Genomic DNA, 20,416 nt, shown 5'->3' with positions numbered 1-20,416 from the left:
TTGAACCAAGAGTTAGTTATGTTCCAGACTGAAATATCAAGCATTTCTACAACTAAGGTTGTCCTTTTATATTAGATATTACTATACACACATATAGATGGTAGCATCAGACACACAGATTTTAATTTTTAAAAAATATGTGTATTTGAGGCTTTTCTAAGTACCTCCTTTCTGGAAAAACTGCATGCTCAAATCCAAAGCACTGCAATCTGCCCTGAAGGTAGCCCAAACACATCAGTCAGCTCAGGATAGAAGAATCTCAACTACGACTCATTGGTTGGGGAACTTCTGCCCACTCCACATCAAGTCGGAAATTATTCAGTTATGCTGAAGAGAGGTACTCCTTGTAAAACAGCTGCTGAAAAAAATATCTGTATGTCAATTCATACCCTATGCAATCTCCCTGGTTCACAGCTTCAGTCAGTGTGCAATCTGTAGATACTCTGGTCCAAAAAAAAAAATTTAATGCAATAAATGGATGTATTAGGTTCTTGTTATTAATGTAATTTCTATATTTGCAATATAGCAGCATCTAGTCAGAGAAGTCAGAATGGCACAGAGATGTGAAAAAGATGTCATCAGAAGATTTTGGGATGTTTACTTTGGAGGATTTCTTATATATAACCAGTTGACTAAGTAACAGATTCTTCATTTTTCATATTCATATAATACAATTCTTTTATTCATAAAGCAGCCATAGTTTAGATAGACATTGACGTTTTCTTTACTGGGCTTTTCTGAAATACTGACTTAGTAATTTAGAAAAGGAAGATTTCTGATGTGTTCTGTTCCCTTACCACTTTAACAACAGTATCATAAGCAAAGCTATCTGACAAACATTTCTAACTGAAAAGCTCCATAGATATGTGAAGTATGTGTTCATTCCTCTTTGGGGAGCAATGAAAATGGGCAAAGGATTACTTTGTGTACTCCGTAGAGTCCAAAGTCAACTCTGGTATTGAAGTACACCTAGTTTTGACTTATACATAAACACTATGGAAGTTACAATACTGAAGTTTCTTGGAAAATGCCCCCCAAAAAACTGCAAGAGGAGAAAGGACATAGCATTAACTTTGTTATCCATCCTTGGAAAGGTCAGGCTTTTACTGTTCCTCTTTAAAGCAAGTGAAGCTCCCTCTTTGCATGCAATATCTTCTTTTTGAGAGAGAAGGGACACAAAATGTATTAGCTTGCTCTAAAACTGTTTACAGTACTGTATGATAGTAACACTGCTAATGAAAGCAAGTGGAGGCACTTAGAGTATCAGAGGAGATTTAGTATTTATTGTATTATTTTTTGTTGGCCTGAAAGTTTAAGCCTGCTTGTTTCTGACTCATAAAGTAAGAGGACTTAGTTAAAGTAAGTCATAATTTCTCTCCTCAGAAGTTACAGTAAAAATATTTCTTTCTAAATATAATATGCTATGAAACAATTGAGATGTTTGGCTTTCCACAAAGGAATTTCTCTCAATTGCAAACAAGTCTTTGACCTTCAAGCAAACAGGCACAATGATGCCAGCAGCAATCTAAATTTATACTTTGACTAGCTCACAATGGCCACATAAATCACATATCAAGGGTAGGAAGATAAAAAAAATGGATAGGCCACAGCCACCCAATTGGTTGGTTGGTGGCTCTTCTGTAGATGTTGGCCCCTGTCATCACGGCATCTTCACTGGCCTGGGTGGGGATGCAGATGTAAAATACTGAAACAAACCTGGAATCAATTTCTCAGGCACTGGGGCATGCTGATTCCTGCCAGCAGTTAAGGCATGGTAATCACTGGGACAAACACAGGACAACTCCTCGGTATTTACTTTGATACCCCACTATGATACTCTCAAAAAAGATGAGGCAGTAAGGGTATGCATTTTCCAGATCATTCATAACATTACCTAAAAAACTTCTGTATTCTGTGTAAACCTCTACCGCATGTGTTGGCAGCTACTGTTACAGGGAGAGAAAAGAAGTGCATGAATACCCACCTTCAAAGTTCAGCATTTGTGTGTGTGTCTGTATTTTCTGCACTGGTTTTTCATGCTGTGATCAGGGAAAGGAAACATGCTTCCCTGTTCCTGAATGAGTAAAGGAACTTGTGTGAGGAAGCATTTAAAGGCAGCCACCTCTGCAAGAGGAGGCGAGTCAGGAGCACAGGGTGACCACAACAGAGGCAGGGGCAGTGCCCTCATTGACCAGGGACGCACTCACAGATACTCAAACAGGAAAAGTAGAGCAGGTCTGGTAAGAGAAGCCAGGGTCAGCCACAGTCCATGATGCCCAAAGCCATCCAAGAGTGACAAGGCAGGTCTGAGGCCTGGCCAGGAACGCAAGCCAGTGGGTCAGGTCCAGCGAGGGATGCGGCTGGGCACAGGACAAGATGCTGCATAGTTCAAGAGACGAAATGCAAAGGCTCAGCTTAAATGTTCCTCCTGAGAAAGGAGGTGGAACACCTGCAACAAGGCTTCTGTACAGCTCTGACATGGCTGTTTCCACAGCCTCGTGATTCAAGGCTACCATACCACAGCAGAACTGGCTTCGGGCATGGGAAACCCATTCCTGTACCAGAGGTGTGTGCAAACGATCCTGGCACAGGGCACTGTGTTTTGGTACCAGGAAATACTGAAACATCCAATGAAAAGTGTGAACTATTCTATTAAACATACATGACAACTATCAGAAAAGAAAATATTACTGAAAAATCAGATGTCTGAAGTAAAGAAAAAGAACAATCCAGTGCTCAGACATAACCTAGGATATCTAAGATATAACTGAAATATATGTGGACTTGGAAAGTTCACTTGTGAGAAAGCTGCATCAGATTCTTAATTCATATCTTGAGTTTTTCTGACCTATGAGACAAAATAATAGTCATGTTCTTCAGGAAAAGAGAAACTTCATCCTACAGAATAAAGATTTGGCAATTTGCTCACTATACTTGTTTCATAACTGTCCATCAGACTACTCACAAGCCCACATTGTTCATTTTTGTTTTGTTCATTTTTTAATTAAATGAAGTCTATTGTATTTGGGAATATCCTGGAAAATGTTTGTAATCATGTCATTGATGGGTTTGTGAGAGCGAACAATGGCCTTTTTAATCCAATATTGTTTATGAAACTAATACCAGTTAGGTCCATCAACAGCAACAAATAAACAAGTACCTCCTTTAAAAGAAATGACACCAACTGCTGCAGAAAATACTGAACATGAACATGCATGTGATTTTCACATCCACAAACCAGTCTTGGGTATCACATGACTGTGACTCCTGCACTGACAGACTCATTTTGGGTGGCACAATGCTCCCCAGTGCACACAGCAGGGCAGTAGCAGCAGGATCCTCCTCCCCATTTGTGCTTTGTAAGGACCTCTGGCTCTCTTTAGAGAAACTATCCTGGTTTAGCCAACCTGATGGTTTAGCTCATTCCTCCTAGCCATCTGACCATCCTACACACCCAGTGACACTCTGTGAGTCAGCTGGCAGTCTTTGAGGCCAGGGCAACAATTCCACCTCCTCCCTGAAACCTGCCTGTGCCGTCTCTGACACCTCATCTCCCTACGCGAGGTCAGCGTGGGTGTTCCAAGCTATTAAAATATTTCAGGACTCCCATGTGTTAGACTCTCTCTCTCCCCTCTCTGAACCTGGAAAACAACCAAACTTTCTTTCCATCAAATACTTCATGAGCCTAATGCACAGTTAAAATAACCCTGACTCAGAACATTTACGGAGCAATAAAAAGGATTGATTTACACACGAGGATTTAGTCTTTTCTACATAAATTACTACGACAACATGAGCAAACAAACCACCAAAGTGTTCCAAAGCATATGTTTAAGCTGGTTTAACAAAATGAGCAGCTAAGAAAACATTACTAATATCTGGAAAATATTTGCTTATCTTGAAGCCTTCTTATTTTAAAACTGAATTATCTGCATAGGCATATATATGAGCAAAAGGTTTATAGCATGTTACTTGTTGTTAGGCAGCTGCATTTCTGTAAGAAACATTAAACAATCAGGTATATAAAATCTATAGAAATAATACCTGTCCAAGATCTATTAAAATTTGAGACATCCATAGAAGAAAAGAAAAGGAGGTACACAACAAAAGTATAAAGATCCAGGATATACAAAAACTCTTAGTTTATGTAGAAACTGTCTGGGCTCATATGTTTGGAAAACATTTCATCACTGGCTTCACTGCAGGTAAACATTGATACAATCTAAATCAGAAAATGAAATACATCCAGCTGTCTAGTAACAACGACAGCCTAAGAGTCTTTTTAAGATCATTTAAAAACATTTGAAAACAGCTACATTATGGTAACACATGTTGGGTATTTCAAACATTACAATCCATAAGACTCATCAAGTAACAACAAACTTTATGTAAGTAACATTAGGTTCAGTGAACTGAAGTCTCTTCTAAAACTTGTGATCAGTCACAAGGCTCTATGACTCTTGAAATCATCACTTCACTTAAAGGGGAATTGTTTCATCCCACCCCAGATATTTACATATTCGAAATGAGCACATATCTGCTTACCATACCTACTTAACAAAAAGCTACAAAGCTTCACTTAATTTTGTCTTGTGCAACCCACAGTAATTCCTGATATTGTTTTACACGCCTGCAAAGCAAGCAATATCATACTGCTCCTCACAGGAAACACAGATGTGTCCGCTCTGCTTTCTTTTGTGTGCTATTTCACCACAACAAAAATAAATACATAAAAAGACTCCTATGTGGTTTTACTTGCTATGCATGATAAAATATGAGCTTTGTATCCAGAAAATAATATTAATGCAAAGTTTAAATAAAATCACTGAAGTCTGTAGCTTCAGCAGTACTCCAAGATAGAGCTCATGCCTTTGTCTTTCATGTTGTCCTGCCACATCAATGATCTGCTCTGAGCACTAACCTCCAAGCCCCCAGTATTTCTCAACATGCAATTCAAAACTTGTGGTGTTAGATTAAAGACAAGACAGAAAGAATGTGCTCATACCCATGAATTACATTTCCAAGTAACTATAGCTACACTAAGAAGTTATTTTTCTATGTTTGGATGGGTGGATGTCTGCATACGTATTCTTCACAAGGAGGGTGGTGAAAGAGGAGCAGATTTCCTAAAGAGGTTGTGGGAAGTCCAACCCTGGATGCAGCTAGGCAAGGTCCTTATCAACCACATTTAACTTGAAGTTAGTATTGCCTTCAGCATGTTGGTAATCCACTCCAGATGACCAGAGGCCACTTTAAAAGTCCGTTCTAAATATATTAGTCTGCGATTCCTTAACATTGTAACTTTGGCTGATTTCAAGCCATGTCTCACAAATAAATACACAGGCATTAAAATGCAGAGGCCTTCATGCATGCAAGGACCCAGAGCCCTGCACAGCCCCTGGCAAACAGCTCTGCTGCCAGAGTTGTCAGCAATGCCATACAGTTAATGAAGCTGCAGAGCTCCTGGTGCCCATGCTGAAGAAGTCAGTGCTGGAAACCTTCCCAGCATCAACTCTAATGCAGTTAAGGCAATCAGCAATGCAATCATGACCACAGCTAATAGAATCTGTCTCAGCACAACACATTAGCCATGCCAAAAGGATTTGAGTAGGGATGGGCAATCCCCACAGTTACTCACTCCACAGTGGAGACAAAAAATCTGAGAGATAATATGAATGTTAAAAGGCAAATTTTCACATTTAGAGCAAGCTATAAAGCTCATTAATGTTGTGTATCCACAAGAAAAACACAAATTGTATAGGAACAGTTGTCATAGGATCTTCAATGTCTTCTCATAAATAACAGGAAAACCAACTTCATTGAAAGAAACACTAGTGAATATTGCCAAAGGTATAAATTCAGTAAGATGTTGCATTGTTCAGTCTCATGATACAAAAATCAGATTGTTTAGAATCTTCTGACCTAGGAGTATTTTGTGCAGGCTGGAAAAGGACAATGCCTGTTTTTCTTGACCCTAAGAAATTCTGTAAGACATTCTTAAATCTGCCATTGTAATGGAAGAAGCTGTGAAAATCAGTGACTTTGTGCAGTAGTTACATCTCTAAAATGGACTGTGGCAGCGTGAGTTCTTCCTCCACTTGAGTGTCAAGAGGACGCAGTGCCTACAAGAGTCCTGGAGGTCAGAGGCCAAGAACAAGTGATAGGCACAAGGTGTTAAGGGAGATACAGCACCTGTGAAAATCAACTGTACGTTTAGAATCCTGACTCTCTGCAGCTGCAAGTGTTGTCAGAAGGTGCAATGGCAGCAACTGTGAGGCTTAGGGCAAACAGAATTTAGCAGGATTTCTGACTGAGGACAACTCTGTATCCATTCCTATCTGATTCTTTTGCTCAGACTTTTTTAGGTCAGGATACCCTCATGAGATCTGCAGATGAAATCCTGCACCATGATGCTCAGGACTCCTGCCATTTGCAGCCCCTGGGGCCATGGCAGAACTGGGTCAAGACAGGGACAGCAATGGAATAAGCCTGGAACACAAACAGGGCCAACATGGTTTAAATAGCCACTCATCACCTTTACAAGGAAGGATTCTGCAGATGTGGGCTTTGATTCCTCTGTTTGTGGGATTTGAATCCACTGACAGCTCTACACTTGGTTACTGGAACTCTTTGGAGCAGCAGACATACTCTGTGTGTGGGTGGATGATGAGAAGAATGCTTTGAGGAGTGTATTCTCTGGAGGCAGATTGCAGCAATTTAAGATAAATTTTTTTAAAAGCAAAACCAAAAGGGGCAGACTAGGATCCTCATTCATGGAGGAGCTAAAGAGACCTGGCACTAAGAGGTGGCAAGCAAAGTAATTAGAAAATAATTATTTTAAGGGAGAAAGGGATGTAAAAGAGTCAAGAGAAGTGAGTGAAGATAATTTTAACAGAATGAATCATAAAAAAGTAATATATATTTCCTGTTGTACTGGGTGACTGAGAGGGATGGGCATGCTCCTAACAAGATGTTAGCAAAGATCTTAACTAGATCTTTGCTCCTGCAGCCATTAAATAGGGGGAAAGCACAGCAACCAACACCTTTCTATCTTCTCTTCAGAAAGCATTTTGAAAACTTGCTTTCACAGTAACTTTATAAAATCTGTAATGGGCCATGTCAAACAAAAACCCCAGTGTCACACAAATTCAATCAGAGGTAAACAACAACACAACAAAAATACAAATGCAATTTTTCTAATCCATAATGTTCAAGTTTCCATGCCAGGAAATGCAAGATACTGTGTATGTGTATCTGCTGCAGTGCCCATGGTCTGCTAAAATCCATTTATCTAGATATTCATACAGACATAAGATTGAAGAACCAAGATACATATACAAGCCATCTTTTCCAAAAACAAAAGGACAAGCTACTGACAGGAAACTGCATGGAATCTTATTAGTCTGACACTTTGTGTTTCCATATGACATTTCAAACACTGGAACAACACAAAAATGCTGTTCTACACCATAAATTCATAGTGAGGTTCAGGCTACATTTAATTGTTACATCTTTGTTCATGGTACAAGCACAAGAAAACAAATATACCAGTCCTCTGAAGTATATTGTGTGAAATGAAATTCTATTTTTAGGACCCCAAGCTTGCTCACGTTTAACAGAATTTTTTGTTCAAGTTCTTTGTCCTACTACTTATTACTATAGCAATACCACACTGCAAAGCTAAATATTATTTAAACCACATTTAAATGACAATAGACCTTTTGCTTTACTGTCTTTCCAAACACTGCAGTAAAGAAGTTTCCTTATTTTTAGTTCTCAATGCTTCTATTATTTATTACTGGAATAATTTCCCTTTACTCACACCTAAATATGACTCCTACTTCAATTCCCCACATTTGCTTTTTTCCTTCTATGAAACTGTTAATTTTTATCTTTTCCAAACATTCTATATCTATTTTGAAATGCTTTTTCTGACTGAAATGTGTACAAGAAATGTAGGGGTAAGCTTGTCTTCTGTGTAGGAACAAAGCTCAGTTTATCTATTTCCAGAAAGAGAACAAGAGAAAGCAAAGTCTGATTTCATACTAGGATGGCAACATCTACATGTATAAACCTGAAAGATAATAAATTTATTTTTAAAGAGAATGGGCTCTACTATTTCTATAGAATTTTAAAGTATTTAAGAAGTTGACACAGCAAATAAAGAATAGCCTAGCCTGAAAGTAAATTCCTAGTTATCTTGATGAAATGTCTCTGAGGGAATTAGTTTTCTTGGCAGTAAAGTAATGGGCTTGTTATTTTGCAGTTTTTTAATCTGAAGAAAGATCTTGGGGTTTGTGATTAAGGCTTAAACAATCTAGATTCTATGCTGGCTCCACCATGTAGTCCAAATGTCACACCAGGCAATCTGCCTGATGTCTTCAAACTTAAATTTTCTTTCTCTAAAATGAGAACATTAATTTTCTCCACCAAAATATTCATCTTGTCTGCTTTAGTGTCCATATAATTAAGTCACTGGGGCAACTCATAGAACCACAAATTCATCACGCACTTGTTTTCTCCTGGTCTGGGTTTTAAACTGTGAAGTCTGCTACTACATTTGCATATATAACTAGCATAACAAGACACAGAAATCATCTGAAGGATCTGAGAGCTGCAGGCAGACAACACTCCAGAAAGCTGAGATTCCAGGGATAAGAGATCTTAACTTTTAAACAAACATTTTCCTTCTGTAAGGGAATGAAGTACTTTAAATTGAAAAATAATTTTGCTATAATGCCTCTAAATAAGTGTCAAGACTCTCCCCACCACAATAGGATGGTTTTTTCCTTTGTCTCATATAACAACCTTTACCTATGTTTTACAAATTAACTTTTTTATTTCTCATCCAGCAATGAGTCCAAAACATGAAAAACAAATAGCATTCCAACACATTTTCCCAGTGCCAATGTTTTAAATGTTACAAGCATAACCATGCAGCTGATTCTCCATAAGCACACAGTGTTACTGTTCAAATGCAATGGAAGCAGCAGACTGCATAAAGAAAGCCAGGTTCAGGTTCAGCACTAGCTCTCTCCACCAGAATCTGAATGACAGCTGACAAAATTTTGAAGTCAGCAGAATTTTGGAGAAAAAATCACTGTAATAAAAAATTTGTTTATTAAATAAAATCACAGCAAAAGTCCTTGGATACATTCAGTTGGACAATGAAGGCTAAAACTATTATGATAAAGTAATGCTGGATGTTGTTATTCTGGCCAACAAAGTTGATTAAGGACATTACTTCTGTAATTGCACAGACAAATAAAAGAGAAAGAAGAAAAAGGAAAAGAGCTATTTTTCCACATGCTTACTAGTTGTAGATTTAAAGCAAATTCCAACAGCAAGCAATACAAAATTATAAAGAAGAACACCTCTTTATAAAATTACAAGGCAAAAAGGTGGCAAAGGACCAGAGACCACAATTACTTGACTATTCTCATGCACTTTCAACTGTATTTATTTTTTTCATTCCCAGTGGCACGAAACATTTCAGGAAGACTTAGGAACTGCATGGAGCTTTCACCCTGAGAATGTAAGCGAAATACTCAAATATTCAATGACAAGCAGCATGCTCAGAAAAACAGTGTAATCTGACATGCTACAAAGTATATGCAAAAGTAAGTATTGATTCACAGACACCAAATAGTGAACGAGTTTGAAATATGCAATTGAAGGATACGTGATTGTTTTTCTCATTTGTGTTCCCTGAAACATTAGTAAGAGCTTCCCTTCAGAGCAAACAATGCATGGCACATCTTCCTAAACAGACCAGATTGAGCAACTTGTTTACTATGCAGTGAGTGTTTGCTTCAGATCTACAACAGTAGAAAGAAGACAGCCTGAATGTGTAGGTCACAGGTGAATCAAAAAGCAACATATGGCAATCCTGAAACCACAATGCAGGCAGAGAAGAGTCTTTCAAAAAACTTTGAAGAAATAATTCCCATCATTGCCAAGAAAGGAGTAGGTGGCAGGCAGTTTGCATTAGCCAAGACAACCCAACACAAAAAACACAAAACCTGAATTATCATCTTGGCAACAGAGGAGAGAGGGGTGCTTTTAGCAGACAGCAATTAAGGATTTGGCAAGCATCTGGAGGAAAGGAAAGGGTGCAAGTCAAAGATAACGCCAATATCATAGGTCCAGATAACAGGGGAAGATAAGGACACAATGAGAAATACACAGCAGAAAAATAATTAATTCATTATTCACTAGGACCAACAGAAGAAACAAGCAGAAGAGGAGAGATCTGTGAAAGAACACATTTGGAACAGAGAGTCATCTTAGCAACACTGACAATCAACAAACATTGTGCAGAGGCAGTAACACACACCTGCAAAAGCAGATTATTAACTTGTTGGTTAAGGAGAAATAGAAATTAAGGAAGTTAATGAATGAACTATAACAGATTTTGGAAGAAAGCAGGAGAGGGACAAGAGGAAGTAAAGGTAAAATACAGGTGAGAAACAATGACAGGAGACTTGGACAAGGGTGTTTCAGACTTAGGGACTAACAAGTGGAAGATAAAAACTTGTCAATTTAACAGAGTAGCCTTACTCTCTTAAATGAAGCAGGACTTAATCTACTAAATGTGAACAGCTTGCCTTGTCCTAGTTAATTATTTAACCTTCACATCTTGCTGAGGGTGAAGTACTAAAAGCATTACAGGTGCTTCATAATTACCACTGGTTAATAGAAGAAAGGGATGTGATGAAATACACATTTAGAATTTGGTCTAATTTTATCTGTGTGTTTAATTTAGCCTCTGCATTTCCTTTTGGTAAATAGAAGTATTTGGCTTCACCTGCTACAGCACACAGCAACACTAAGACTAATCCAACAGTTCAGCATGGAACATCTTTCTTTCCTTCATGTTATTAAAAAGAAATCTTGGAGATTGCTTTGTCTTTCCATGATTGACATTACAGACATGTAACTGGCAGACAAAATCAAACAGCTTAAGATGAAAATGTTCACACTGGTAGGTCATGGGGAGCACAGAAACTTACCAGTTGCTATAAAGTTCACTCTGGAACAAAAGCCCAAATTAATTGCACTGTGTCAAGTCAAACAAAAGAAAGCACAAAACTAACAAAACCCCCTTTTGCCTCAGTGAGCCCCAAGATCAACTCAGGATCCTCTCTGCCAAAGAAAACACACAGTGCTGCACACTCTCACGACTCGACTGCAAATCTTGCTTTGTTTAATGCCTCAACTTCTCAGGTCAAGTGATTTTGATAAAAAGCTACATGTTAAATGTTTGTGTGAAGAAAAACATTTCATCATAGAAATGCAAAGAAGAAAATATAGTTATTTGGATATGTATTAACTAAAACCTAGAAACTAATAAAAAAACCCCCATGTTATTTTCAACATATTGTTTTCTGCTGATCTCACTGTATGCAAGAATAAGCCTTATGATACTCGAATGCTCAAAGACAGTTCTACAGGGAATTTCTTAACCAACCATCATGACCTGTCCTATTACTGACCTACTGAAAATGCGTATCTTACTAAAATTCCAATTAAGCTTTACTCTTAGTACTTTCCCTGAGTAACCTTTAGAAATCCTGTGAGGGACACCACATTTCTTCTCCTTTCTCTTGCAATAAATGAAGCTTCTTCATGTTGACAAGCAGAGGACAGCAGTTCTTGCTTCCAGCAGAGAGACAAAATAACAGAAGGCAGTAAAAGAGATTGAAAACCAAAGAAAGATTAAGAGCACTACCTATTTGTTAATTTAAAATTTTGTATGTTCATCTGCATTAGGTCAGATAAGATGCATTTAAAAAAAGTTTTTCATAATGATTTGTTATTTTCCCAAGTACAAATTGCTAGGGATCTGATACATGGGAAATATAAAGTGACTAACAAGAAAAAATGTTAAAACATTATCTACTTCATACAAGAATTGTTTAGATTAACTGGATCAGTATTTCTAAGCCCATTCAAAAAAGGAATGTTAGAATGACTCATTATTAATAAGTTAGCACATGAAAGAAGAGCACAGGTGTATTAAGCAAAGTAGGTGGGAGCACTCTGAATTCACCTTATTCATATACAACTGTTTTCTCACTTTAAATCTCTTCACATTTTGAAAACAAACTTACTGATACTGTCTTTCAATCCTTATCTCATGTTCTTAATGGCTAAATTTAAAACAACATTTGCTTTTAAATTGGGAAACTGATGCCTGGTAACTGAACTGCTGAAATGAAATCAAGTGTTTAGTTCACTTGAGTTTCTGTCTTCTTCGACAATTTCTAAACTGATTAACAAGTAATTAGGCAATGTTAAAAGTAGCCATGGCCAGTAATGCATGTTATTGTTGAAATAATGCTGCTTAGATTTCTAAGGAACTTTATGTTAGAGAGTCTCCAAACCCAGTCACAAAGAAATGTAAAAAAATGATACATCAATTAGAAACACACAGACACAAAAAGTCTGTTTGAACAACTTTCCCTCTTAAGATGATTTAATAATCCAGTAAGATCATAACATTTTACAAAACCAAAAAAATCCAACATTCTTCATGAAACATTTTGAATAACCACATCAGTCAAAGGAAGTTACTCATGTCCTACAATATCAAAAGTAGAATGTGGAAGAAAAAATGCAGCACAAAATGAATGCAATATTACATTAGAATACTTAACCAGCCCCCTAAAGTGTTCCTTGTTCATCTGAAAAAAACCCAAAAGTGCAGTAAAGTCTCATTTCCCTTGGCTTTCCAAAAATCAAATACCAAAGTGAACTTATTCAGCATTCCTAAATTCATAACTGCAAGTGGGAATGAAGGGTGCAGGGAAAGCAAAGCTGTAAACAGCGGAAAACTTCAGAGATTGAACTGCTTTGTATGCCTTTCCTCTGTCATTTAACCTACATTTTATATATTTTATTCTTGTCATCTGGGTATCTCCTGCACTTCTTATCTTGTGGATGTTGAACTTCTGAGTGAATAGAGACATTCAGGAATAGGGGTTGAGTTGGAGTTTGTCCTCTGCAGATCCAAAAGCTAATGCTATCAGGTTGAACTTATCAGTGAAACTGAACTTACTGAACTCCAGCGTGTATTTACCTCAGTTTCAGCACTGCCCTAGGCAAAATCCTTCAAGCAATAACAAAGAACTCCCTCCATGCAACTACGCTATTATCCACTTCTATTCATCCACAGAATGTGTATTTCTTATGTTATTATGCTTTGACTAATAATTGTTTGGAAATTAGCGAAGAGGTAGGAAAACACCAGCATCTCTAACAGAAAATTCTTAAGTAGTAGAGTTCATAGAAAAACGTCATATAATCTCAGAAAGCTTCAAGAGATTTAGCAGGAAAAAAAAATATGAGACAGAGCATTCTTGTTTCATACTGATACTCTAAACTTGTCTTTTATTATACAGAACAACAAAGAATAACAACACAAAGGGCTGTTAAATTGCCGATATGCAAACATATGTCAGTATGCTTAATTTTTTCTTGCAGTTTGAATAAGCAGTCAAATTAGTCTTTTGGACAGGCAAACATTTCCACAGGCACTGGTTTAGCCAAAAAATAGCACATTAAAGCTAATTAATATGATAACTATCAATGAGTACATTTGATTGCTGCCATAGGTATGCTAACATGCTTCTCGTTAGATGGGTATCTTCTCAAGCACAATTTAATAGAATTTATACAGAAAAAGTTCTTCAAAAACTGAAGAGCTGTAAAAGTTATCTTTTCTTTCAAAACTCTGAGTCCTCTTTCAGATTCTTATAATCTATAGTTGCAGACTTTTCCATCTCATCCCATGAAAAAAGAGAGAATTCTGTAGCTACCAAAAGCCAAAAAAAAAAACCCACTGAAAACAAACCCCCAAAACATCAAATAAACACCAACACAACTTAATGCTCTATGCCCTATTATTTGTGGTTTTTGCAGGCAAAATGTCCCCTGAAAGGGCTCAAGTTACTGTAAGACCTAGTTTTCCACCATCCATCATCTGAAATTGTCAGAATACCAAAGGCTGAAACTGCCTCTGGACTCTTCCCCAGTTGATAGAAATCTTTATCAGTGGTATCACTGGAATGGAGATTTCATCATAAATCCTGTGTGACTCCAGGGTGTGTAGATTAATAAAGGCACATCATATACTGCAAAATTACAAAGGAACAAGCCGACTTCTCTTAGAGAACTCTGGACAGATGGCAGGATTTGACTACCACTAAATCAGCTTAGTCAAATACATTATTAGTTCTTCCAATATTTGCTGTGTATTCCCAATGAAACTGCTGAATGAAAAGAGCAATGTCTCAAGCTTATGGCAAGTAAACATCAGAAATCCATTTTTCTCCAAGATCCATCTCCTCCTGATGTGCTCAAAACTTACACAAATTACAAAAAAAACCAAAGCTCCTCTTGAAAATGCAGCTCATTACAAAACACTAAAGATCAAACCCTAAACTCTACTTTTCTGTGTGCTTGTGATTTAATTAAATGTCTGTTAAGCTGCTTCTTTGCAATTATGGAGTATTTCAGGAAAATCAGGAGGTCAGAGTGACTGCCACAGAACCCCCACATCAATGAACAAGCATAATGGGCTTTCAGGTGTCTAAAATAACAGGTCCCTCAAAGGCTGGAGTGCAGCTTCTCTGTGAGATAATTCCATCAGCAAGGGATGAGTGCTTCACTTATCAGAACTGCCACATAATGCTCAAGCACAAATTAATGCTTGCACGAATAGATGCATGATTCTGCTTTGGTTTCTAGAAGGCAATTCTGAGCTCTTGTTAATGTTCCTCTTAAAAGCACAAGGAATCAAAAGCTTTCATAGCATTACCAGATTTGTAACCAAGCATTCAAAGAGAAATTTATTTTTTCAGTACACAATGAAAACTTACTTTGATGGAAGTCACAAGTATTCATATTTTACTAAAAGAAATAATTCTCAAACATTTTTGCCTGTCCTCTGTGCAGTGACATTTCTTCTCCCTTGTCACCATAAGGTTAATGCTCAGGAAGGAGGACAAAGTGATTGTTACTGTGCATGACAAGGATTGTTTGCTGCAGCGATTACTATTCAATCAGAATGCTACTTTTGTTTACACTCAACAAGGATAAAAATATGAACCCTGGATATTCTCATATGCTAAATACACATTTTGCACTGCTTGAATTATGAGCAGGTAACAAACTTTCATATAGGTGTGGCATGGCTTTTAATGCAAAATTATGACACCTCTTTTGAAATCCTAACATTCTGTGCTATTAAATACCTGCTCTCATTTTCATCTACATGAGAGAAGTGGCTAATTTTATTTGCATCAATACACTGAACTAACAGGTATATTCTTATTTGTATGACAATGAATGTTGTATTCTTATAACCTGCATATTTAATCCCCTGAATTATTATCGAAAATACAGTCAACACTTCAAGTTTCCAATGAAAAAGTTAAAAAAAATTAGCTCCATAGACAAGTACTGTTCTTTTCAATGTATGTTAAGATTTTTAATAGTGATACCGAGAGCTCATGAATAGAATTTGCATAGACAGCGCACAGTCTCCCCACAAAATTTCTACAATTGATTCCTTCTGTGATTTGACTGGGACTGAATAGTGTTGAGTAATTTATTCACCATTGTTTGGAACAGGCTGTTTAATTCCCCTCTGACTCTTAAACAACGTGAGAGGTTGCGTGTGTCTCTGTGTTAGCACACGTCCTGGTTAACTGCGTTAATCACACACAACAGGCCTGTGCTCACTTAGGTGGGTCTTTTCAAATAGATGGCAATTAAACCCTCCTACATATGAATCACTTTGCATTCAAAGAATACCTTCTATATGAGCATTAAATATTTACAAATGAGGCTGGCATATTTTATATAATTTCACCACCTCGACTGAGATGACTAAGGAGCGCTATCATTATGTACATAACAGAGTTACCGGCAGGTGCAGATTAAACAAGGTCACTTTATTCCTTACTCGCATCCTCCTATTATGGCTATGGCACCTGGACTCTGAACTTGACACACCACACATACTGCTAGTTTGAAATAAAAGGTGTCCCAATTCTGGAGAGTTTACAGGATGTTTTACAAAAAAGAGTTATGACTGTTATTTTTTAAGATTTTAGGAAGTTTCCCACATATCCTAGAATGTTCATTTAGGCCACACTCTCTTCTACAGGAATCAAAAAAAAGCAAGATGAGCTGTCTCTGCTGAATTCCTAGTTCTGAAAAACACAAACATCATCAACTTCAAGTCTAATGCTGCAACCCCAAAGGAATTTTGGAGGAGAAAAAGGCTACTGACTCCTTCACAGCCTCCTTCAAAAAGACAAAGATAAAGAGAAGAGTCAATATGCTAATGGTCACAGCTGCTTATTAGAGACATTCTAAAATGAAGCCTCTGTCTCACGGGAAGCTCCAGTCTGTTTTCAACTATCAACAAATAAACTTTTAGAAGATTAAAATTAGAAAACTCTTTTCCCATGCAAGATGAAATATAATATATCGAACTGACTCTTTCTAGGCATTTTCATTTGAAGCAAAAACACTTCTACTTTCCCAAAATGAAGTATTTTACATTTCGTTAAAAACATTTTAACAGTGGTTTACTATCTGCATTTTGATTATGTTCCCTTTTAAAAATATAAAGCAAAATTGTAAACATATTTACTATGCAAAGATTATGACACACTGGATTATAATTTGTAAATAAGGCACTAGATTTGTGAACTGAGATTTTGCAAATCCTGAAACAATTGCAGGATGCATTTGTTTAAACCAAACCACAAAAAGCAATAAAATATGCCTACGTCCAATTTCTGTACTTCCATCTGTTATGAATTACTCCTTACACTGTATCCTGCAGAAAGAACGTTTCTGGTTTTATTATTATTATTAATTGTTGAGAAAACCTGGATAGCCGTAGCATTTTACCATCTGTAGTTGAATTAGCTGTAGTTGAATTAGCCTTTCATTTTGTCTTTATAACCAGCCATCATCATGCACAGTTTATCTATGAATAACCACCTGGTAACAATACTTTGTCACCTTCACATATATTATTGATGAGAAAGCTGACAAGCCGCCAATTAAGATGCTCCACCACTTGTCCCATCTTCAGGCTCAGCCTGAGGTACGGATGGAACAGTTGAAGTAAAAACTCAATTTTACATTTCAAAGAAAGTTCAAAGGCAGTGAGAAAAGACTGCCCTGCAAAGGAGACAGAAATTGTATTTATTGCTGAAAAAGTTTATTTGAGTAGACTGTATTATTTACTCTGTATGATAATAAAAATTAGACTGTGAGTCCGCATCTCGTTCAGCTAGATGTTCTACTTAGTTTTGCATTCAGTCTTGGATTAAATCTATGAATCTGACATATAAAACAATTACAACACTAATGGCAGTTTAGTATCAAAAATATAGTTTCAAATAACAGTCAAGACACAAGTCATGCAGATTTAAGTGGATTTGTGTTTCTATTGTTACCCCAGCAAGATATACAACAATATTTCTTGGACTCCAAAACATTGCCAAGTGATAAATTAAAGATCATATCAAAAGTATCTGAAATCAGGATGCTTTTAAATTAACAAACAACCCTGAGATCACTTGTATTCTCTGCTTCCATCCAAAGTCTCAGGTTGTCAAAAATCACCAAGCTGTTCCATGACCGTACTTTCTAAAATAAGTATAACAGAGTAATTTATCCAACAGAAATTACCCACATTAAATATTCTTTAAAATACACATATGTTTTAAAGAGATTAATATCAAATGAGATTACACTGGCTGGATCACAAATCTTTAATCTTGGTTTTAAAAAACCACACAGCCTTTCTTTCCTGTATTTTTGAACATGAGACTAAATATCCCATGTTAGAACACACTTATCAGCTGCAAGTGAAAGTCATAAATACAGTAAACAGTGCAACTTTGCAATGATAACTTCGCACTGTAAGTATACTACATCTGCACTACAAGTTAATGAAAAAGAGCTGAGCTACGAACAGAGAAGACAAAATACTTCTCTTACCTCCATTTCTGTGCAGTGTAAACGCCCTGATTTATCTGTAAGGGAAAAAAAAGAGTTTTCAGATAAAGTAAGAGATGATGGAAAAACACAACTAAAAAGCTGAGTCACTTCTCTTTTTTGATTGATTGCCAAGTATTCCTTAACTTAAATCACACATTTCAATAATGTTTTTATTATATATGCATCATGGTATTAACAAGAAGAAGGCCCTACCCTTTCTATTTGGATCCTTTACAATACTGGTTTTTAAAAAGATGTGTCTTTAATGCTTGGCTTCATTATTTAAATCGTGTGATTGATGTTTGGCCATGGAGGGAACATGAAAACATGTTGGTTTAAATAAAGCAGTAGCAAATAGTTATTTCAAGAGAATAGGCAGCATTAATTCATGAACTAGGGAAAAGCCACTGTTTCATCTGATACGTCTGGGATTTCAAAGAGTTCAACAGAAATATGAAGTTCAAGCAAATTAAAGTTAAAACATTACTGTACTATTTTTGTAAGTCCCACTTGTCAATTTTTGCATTTCCTCTGAGTCCAGAAATATCACTTTGGAATTTGTGTAATAAAGAAAAATTAAGTTTCTGAACTGTTTCATTAGATTGAAATCTCAATTTTCTGAAACACGAAACATTTTTATACCAAAGTAGCTTGACAGCTTAGCAAAAAGAACACTGAAATTTTACAGCACATTAGGAAAGTATCATGACACTAAAAGTAGCATTTTTTTTCATTTTGTATCAATCTTTCTCAATTGTGTAATCTTTCTCAAAATAGGGTGAAGGAATCCTGACAGGATTAGTTCCTGCTGGAAAAAAATTATTTAAGAATGTTAATTGTTCCACAGAAATCTATCCATTTGAAAGGGGATCCACTCAAAACTTTAATTTCAAAACACGTGGACAACAAATTTTACATTTTTTATCTTAGCTTTTCAGCTTCAATGCATTCCCATTATTGGTTTAGAATTTGCAGCTTTGGACCCAATAGCATAGAGCCTACAAAACACGACATAATTCTGAGACCTCACATACTAAAAAACTAGAACAGGATGCATTTGCTTGACTGTATACTCTAAGAGCACATGCTCAAGGGATGATTGGGAAGGATTTACTGCAATAGTTCGGAAAAGCTTGTGATTTGTACCCATAACTGAAAGGACTATTTTATCAGAGTGAATGACAAGCCCAAGAAAGCTCAACCAACTGGCTGGCACAATGCTTGCACAGAGGAGTGAGCACGTTGACTTCACATGACAAATGTGAACGGCATGCAGAAACTCAGCTCTAGGAAGAGTCACCTACACAGAAAAAAACTCTAATTTTTCCTACTGAACGGGTCACCTTCCCTTTGAAACTAAAGGTTAAACACATCCTGAATGAATACGGAACACCCACCTAACAGAGTGAAAGTTGTTTACTGTCCTTTTGAACTGTTGCCAAAGCAAACTAATGCTTAGCACTGGTGTCTGACTTCAAAACCAAGAGCAGAAGAGTGACTTAAAAAGGCTTTTGCATTGCATATTATCTTTTCAAAAGGACTGGTACCTCTGGTTCATTCACTTCCAGATCCACATAAGGGATTTTTTGGTGTTTAAAATGGTAGCATTCACATGATTATTACAAACTATAAATAGGAGAAATTTACTGAGAATGTTTTTTAACTGCTAGGATTATTAGCAGATTTATCAATATTAAGGGGCTACTTTTGTGAAATCAAATGACAAGTGACAAAAGCAATGTATCTTTATGATACAAGATGATAGAAGATGAAGTTAAGACAAATATAGTCAAAATAGGAGAAGAAATAAGCACATGCTCGCTTTAAAAAAATGTTACTTTAAAAAAAATGACTACTTCATTAAAAAGTATTAATTTTAAACCTATAGCAAAGCAGTGCATACAGTAGGCCACCAATGTTTGCAACCACTGACAGTTTAAAACATCTGGACTTGCATCTCCTGTGGTCTGAGGGAACAGAAGCCAAGCTGTCCACTAGATCCACTGAGCAGCACCAAGTACTCACTGCTGCACCTCATCATAGCAGTGCTGAGATCTCATGAACATCCTTTTAGTAGAAGTCTCAAACAAATAAATTAGCCCTGACCAAAACAGGAAAAACAAAATTTGAATTTCTGAAAGTAACAGCGAGAAGCTTATCTTGCAGCTCCTTTGATAAACTTCTGAAAGCTATTCCTCAAGGAAAAGCACTCAAACTCTAGAATGCTTTTTTGTTATTAAACTCATCTATTTATTTCTATTTACACCAGCCATTTTATTGGTTTTAAAATCCAATAGTATTGTCATGAGTGCACGTGCTGGGGCACGAAAGGGAAATTACAAGTCTTTCATGCACTCAGACAGTATCCTAGCTGGTGCAAGCAATT

General features: G+C 36.7%; 1 protein-coding gene across 4 annotated transcripts in view; it reads right to left on the bottom strand.

The window, feature by feature from the left end:
- Positions 1–20,416, bottom strand: part of SPIRE1 (spire type actin nucleation factor 1) — a 129,585-nt gene that overhangs the window by 98,962 nt on the left and 10,207 nt on the right. For all 4 annotated transcript variants that reach the window (XM_042779108.1, XM_042779107.1, XM_042779109.1 and 1 more), the window contains exon 2: positions 18,031–18,065. In XM_042779108.1, the coding sequence (XP_042635042.1) occupies positions 18,031–18,065 (35 nt within the window). The remainder of the gene's footprint in view (positions 1–18,030; positions 18,066–20,416) is intronic.

The sequence above is a fragment of the Catharus ustulatus genome, chromosome 1 (genome assembly GCF_009819885.2).
Source record: "Catharus ustulatus isolate bCatUst1 chromosome 1, bCatUst1.pri.v2, whole genome shotgun sequence".
NCBI classification, from domain to species: domain Eukaryota; kingdom Metazoa; phylum Chordata; class Aves; order Passeriformes; family Turdidae; genus Catharus; species Catharus ustulatus.
The sequence above is the reverse complement of the archived record's forward strand: the minus strand, read 5'-3'. Positions and strand labels throughout refer to the sequence as shown.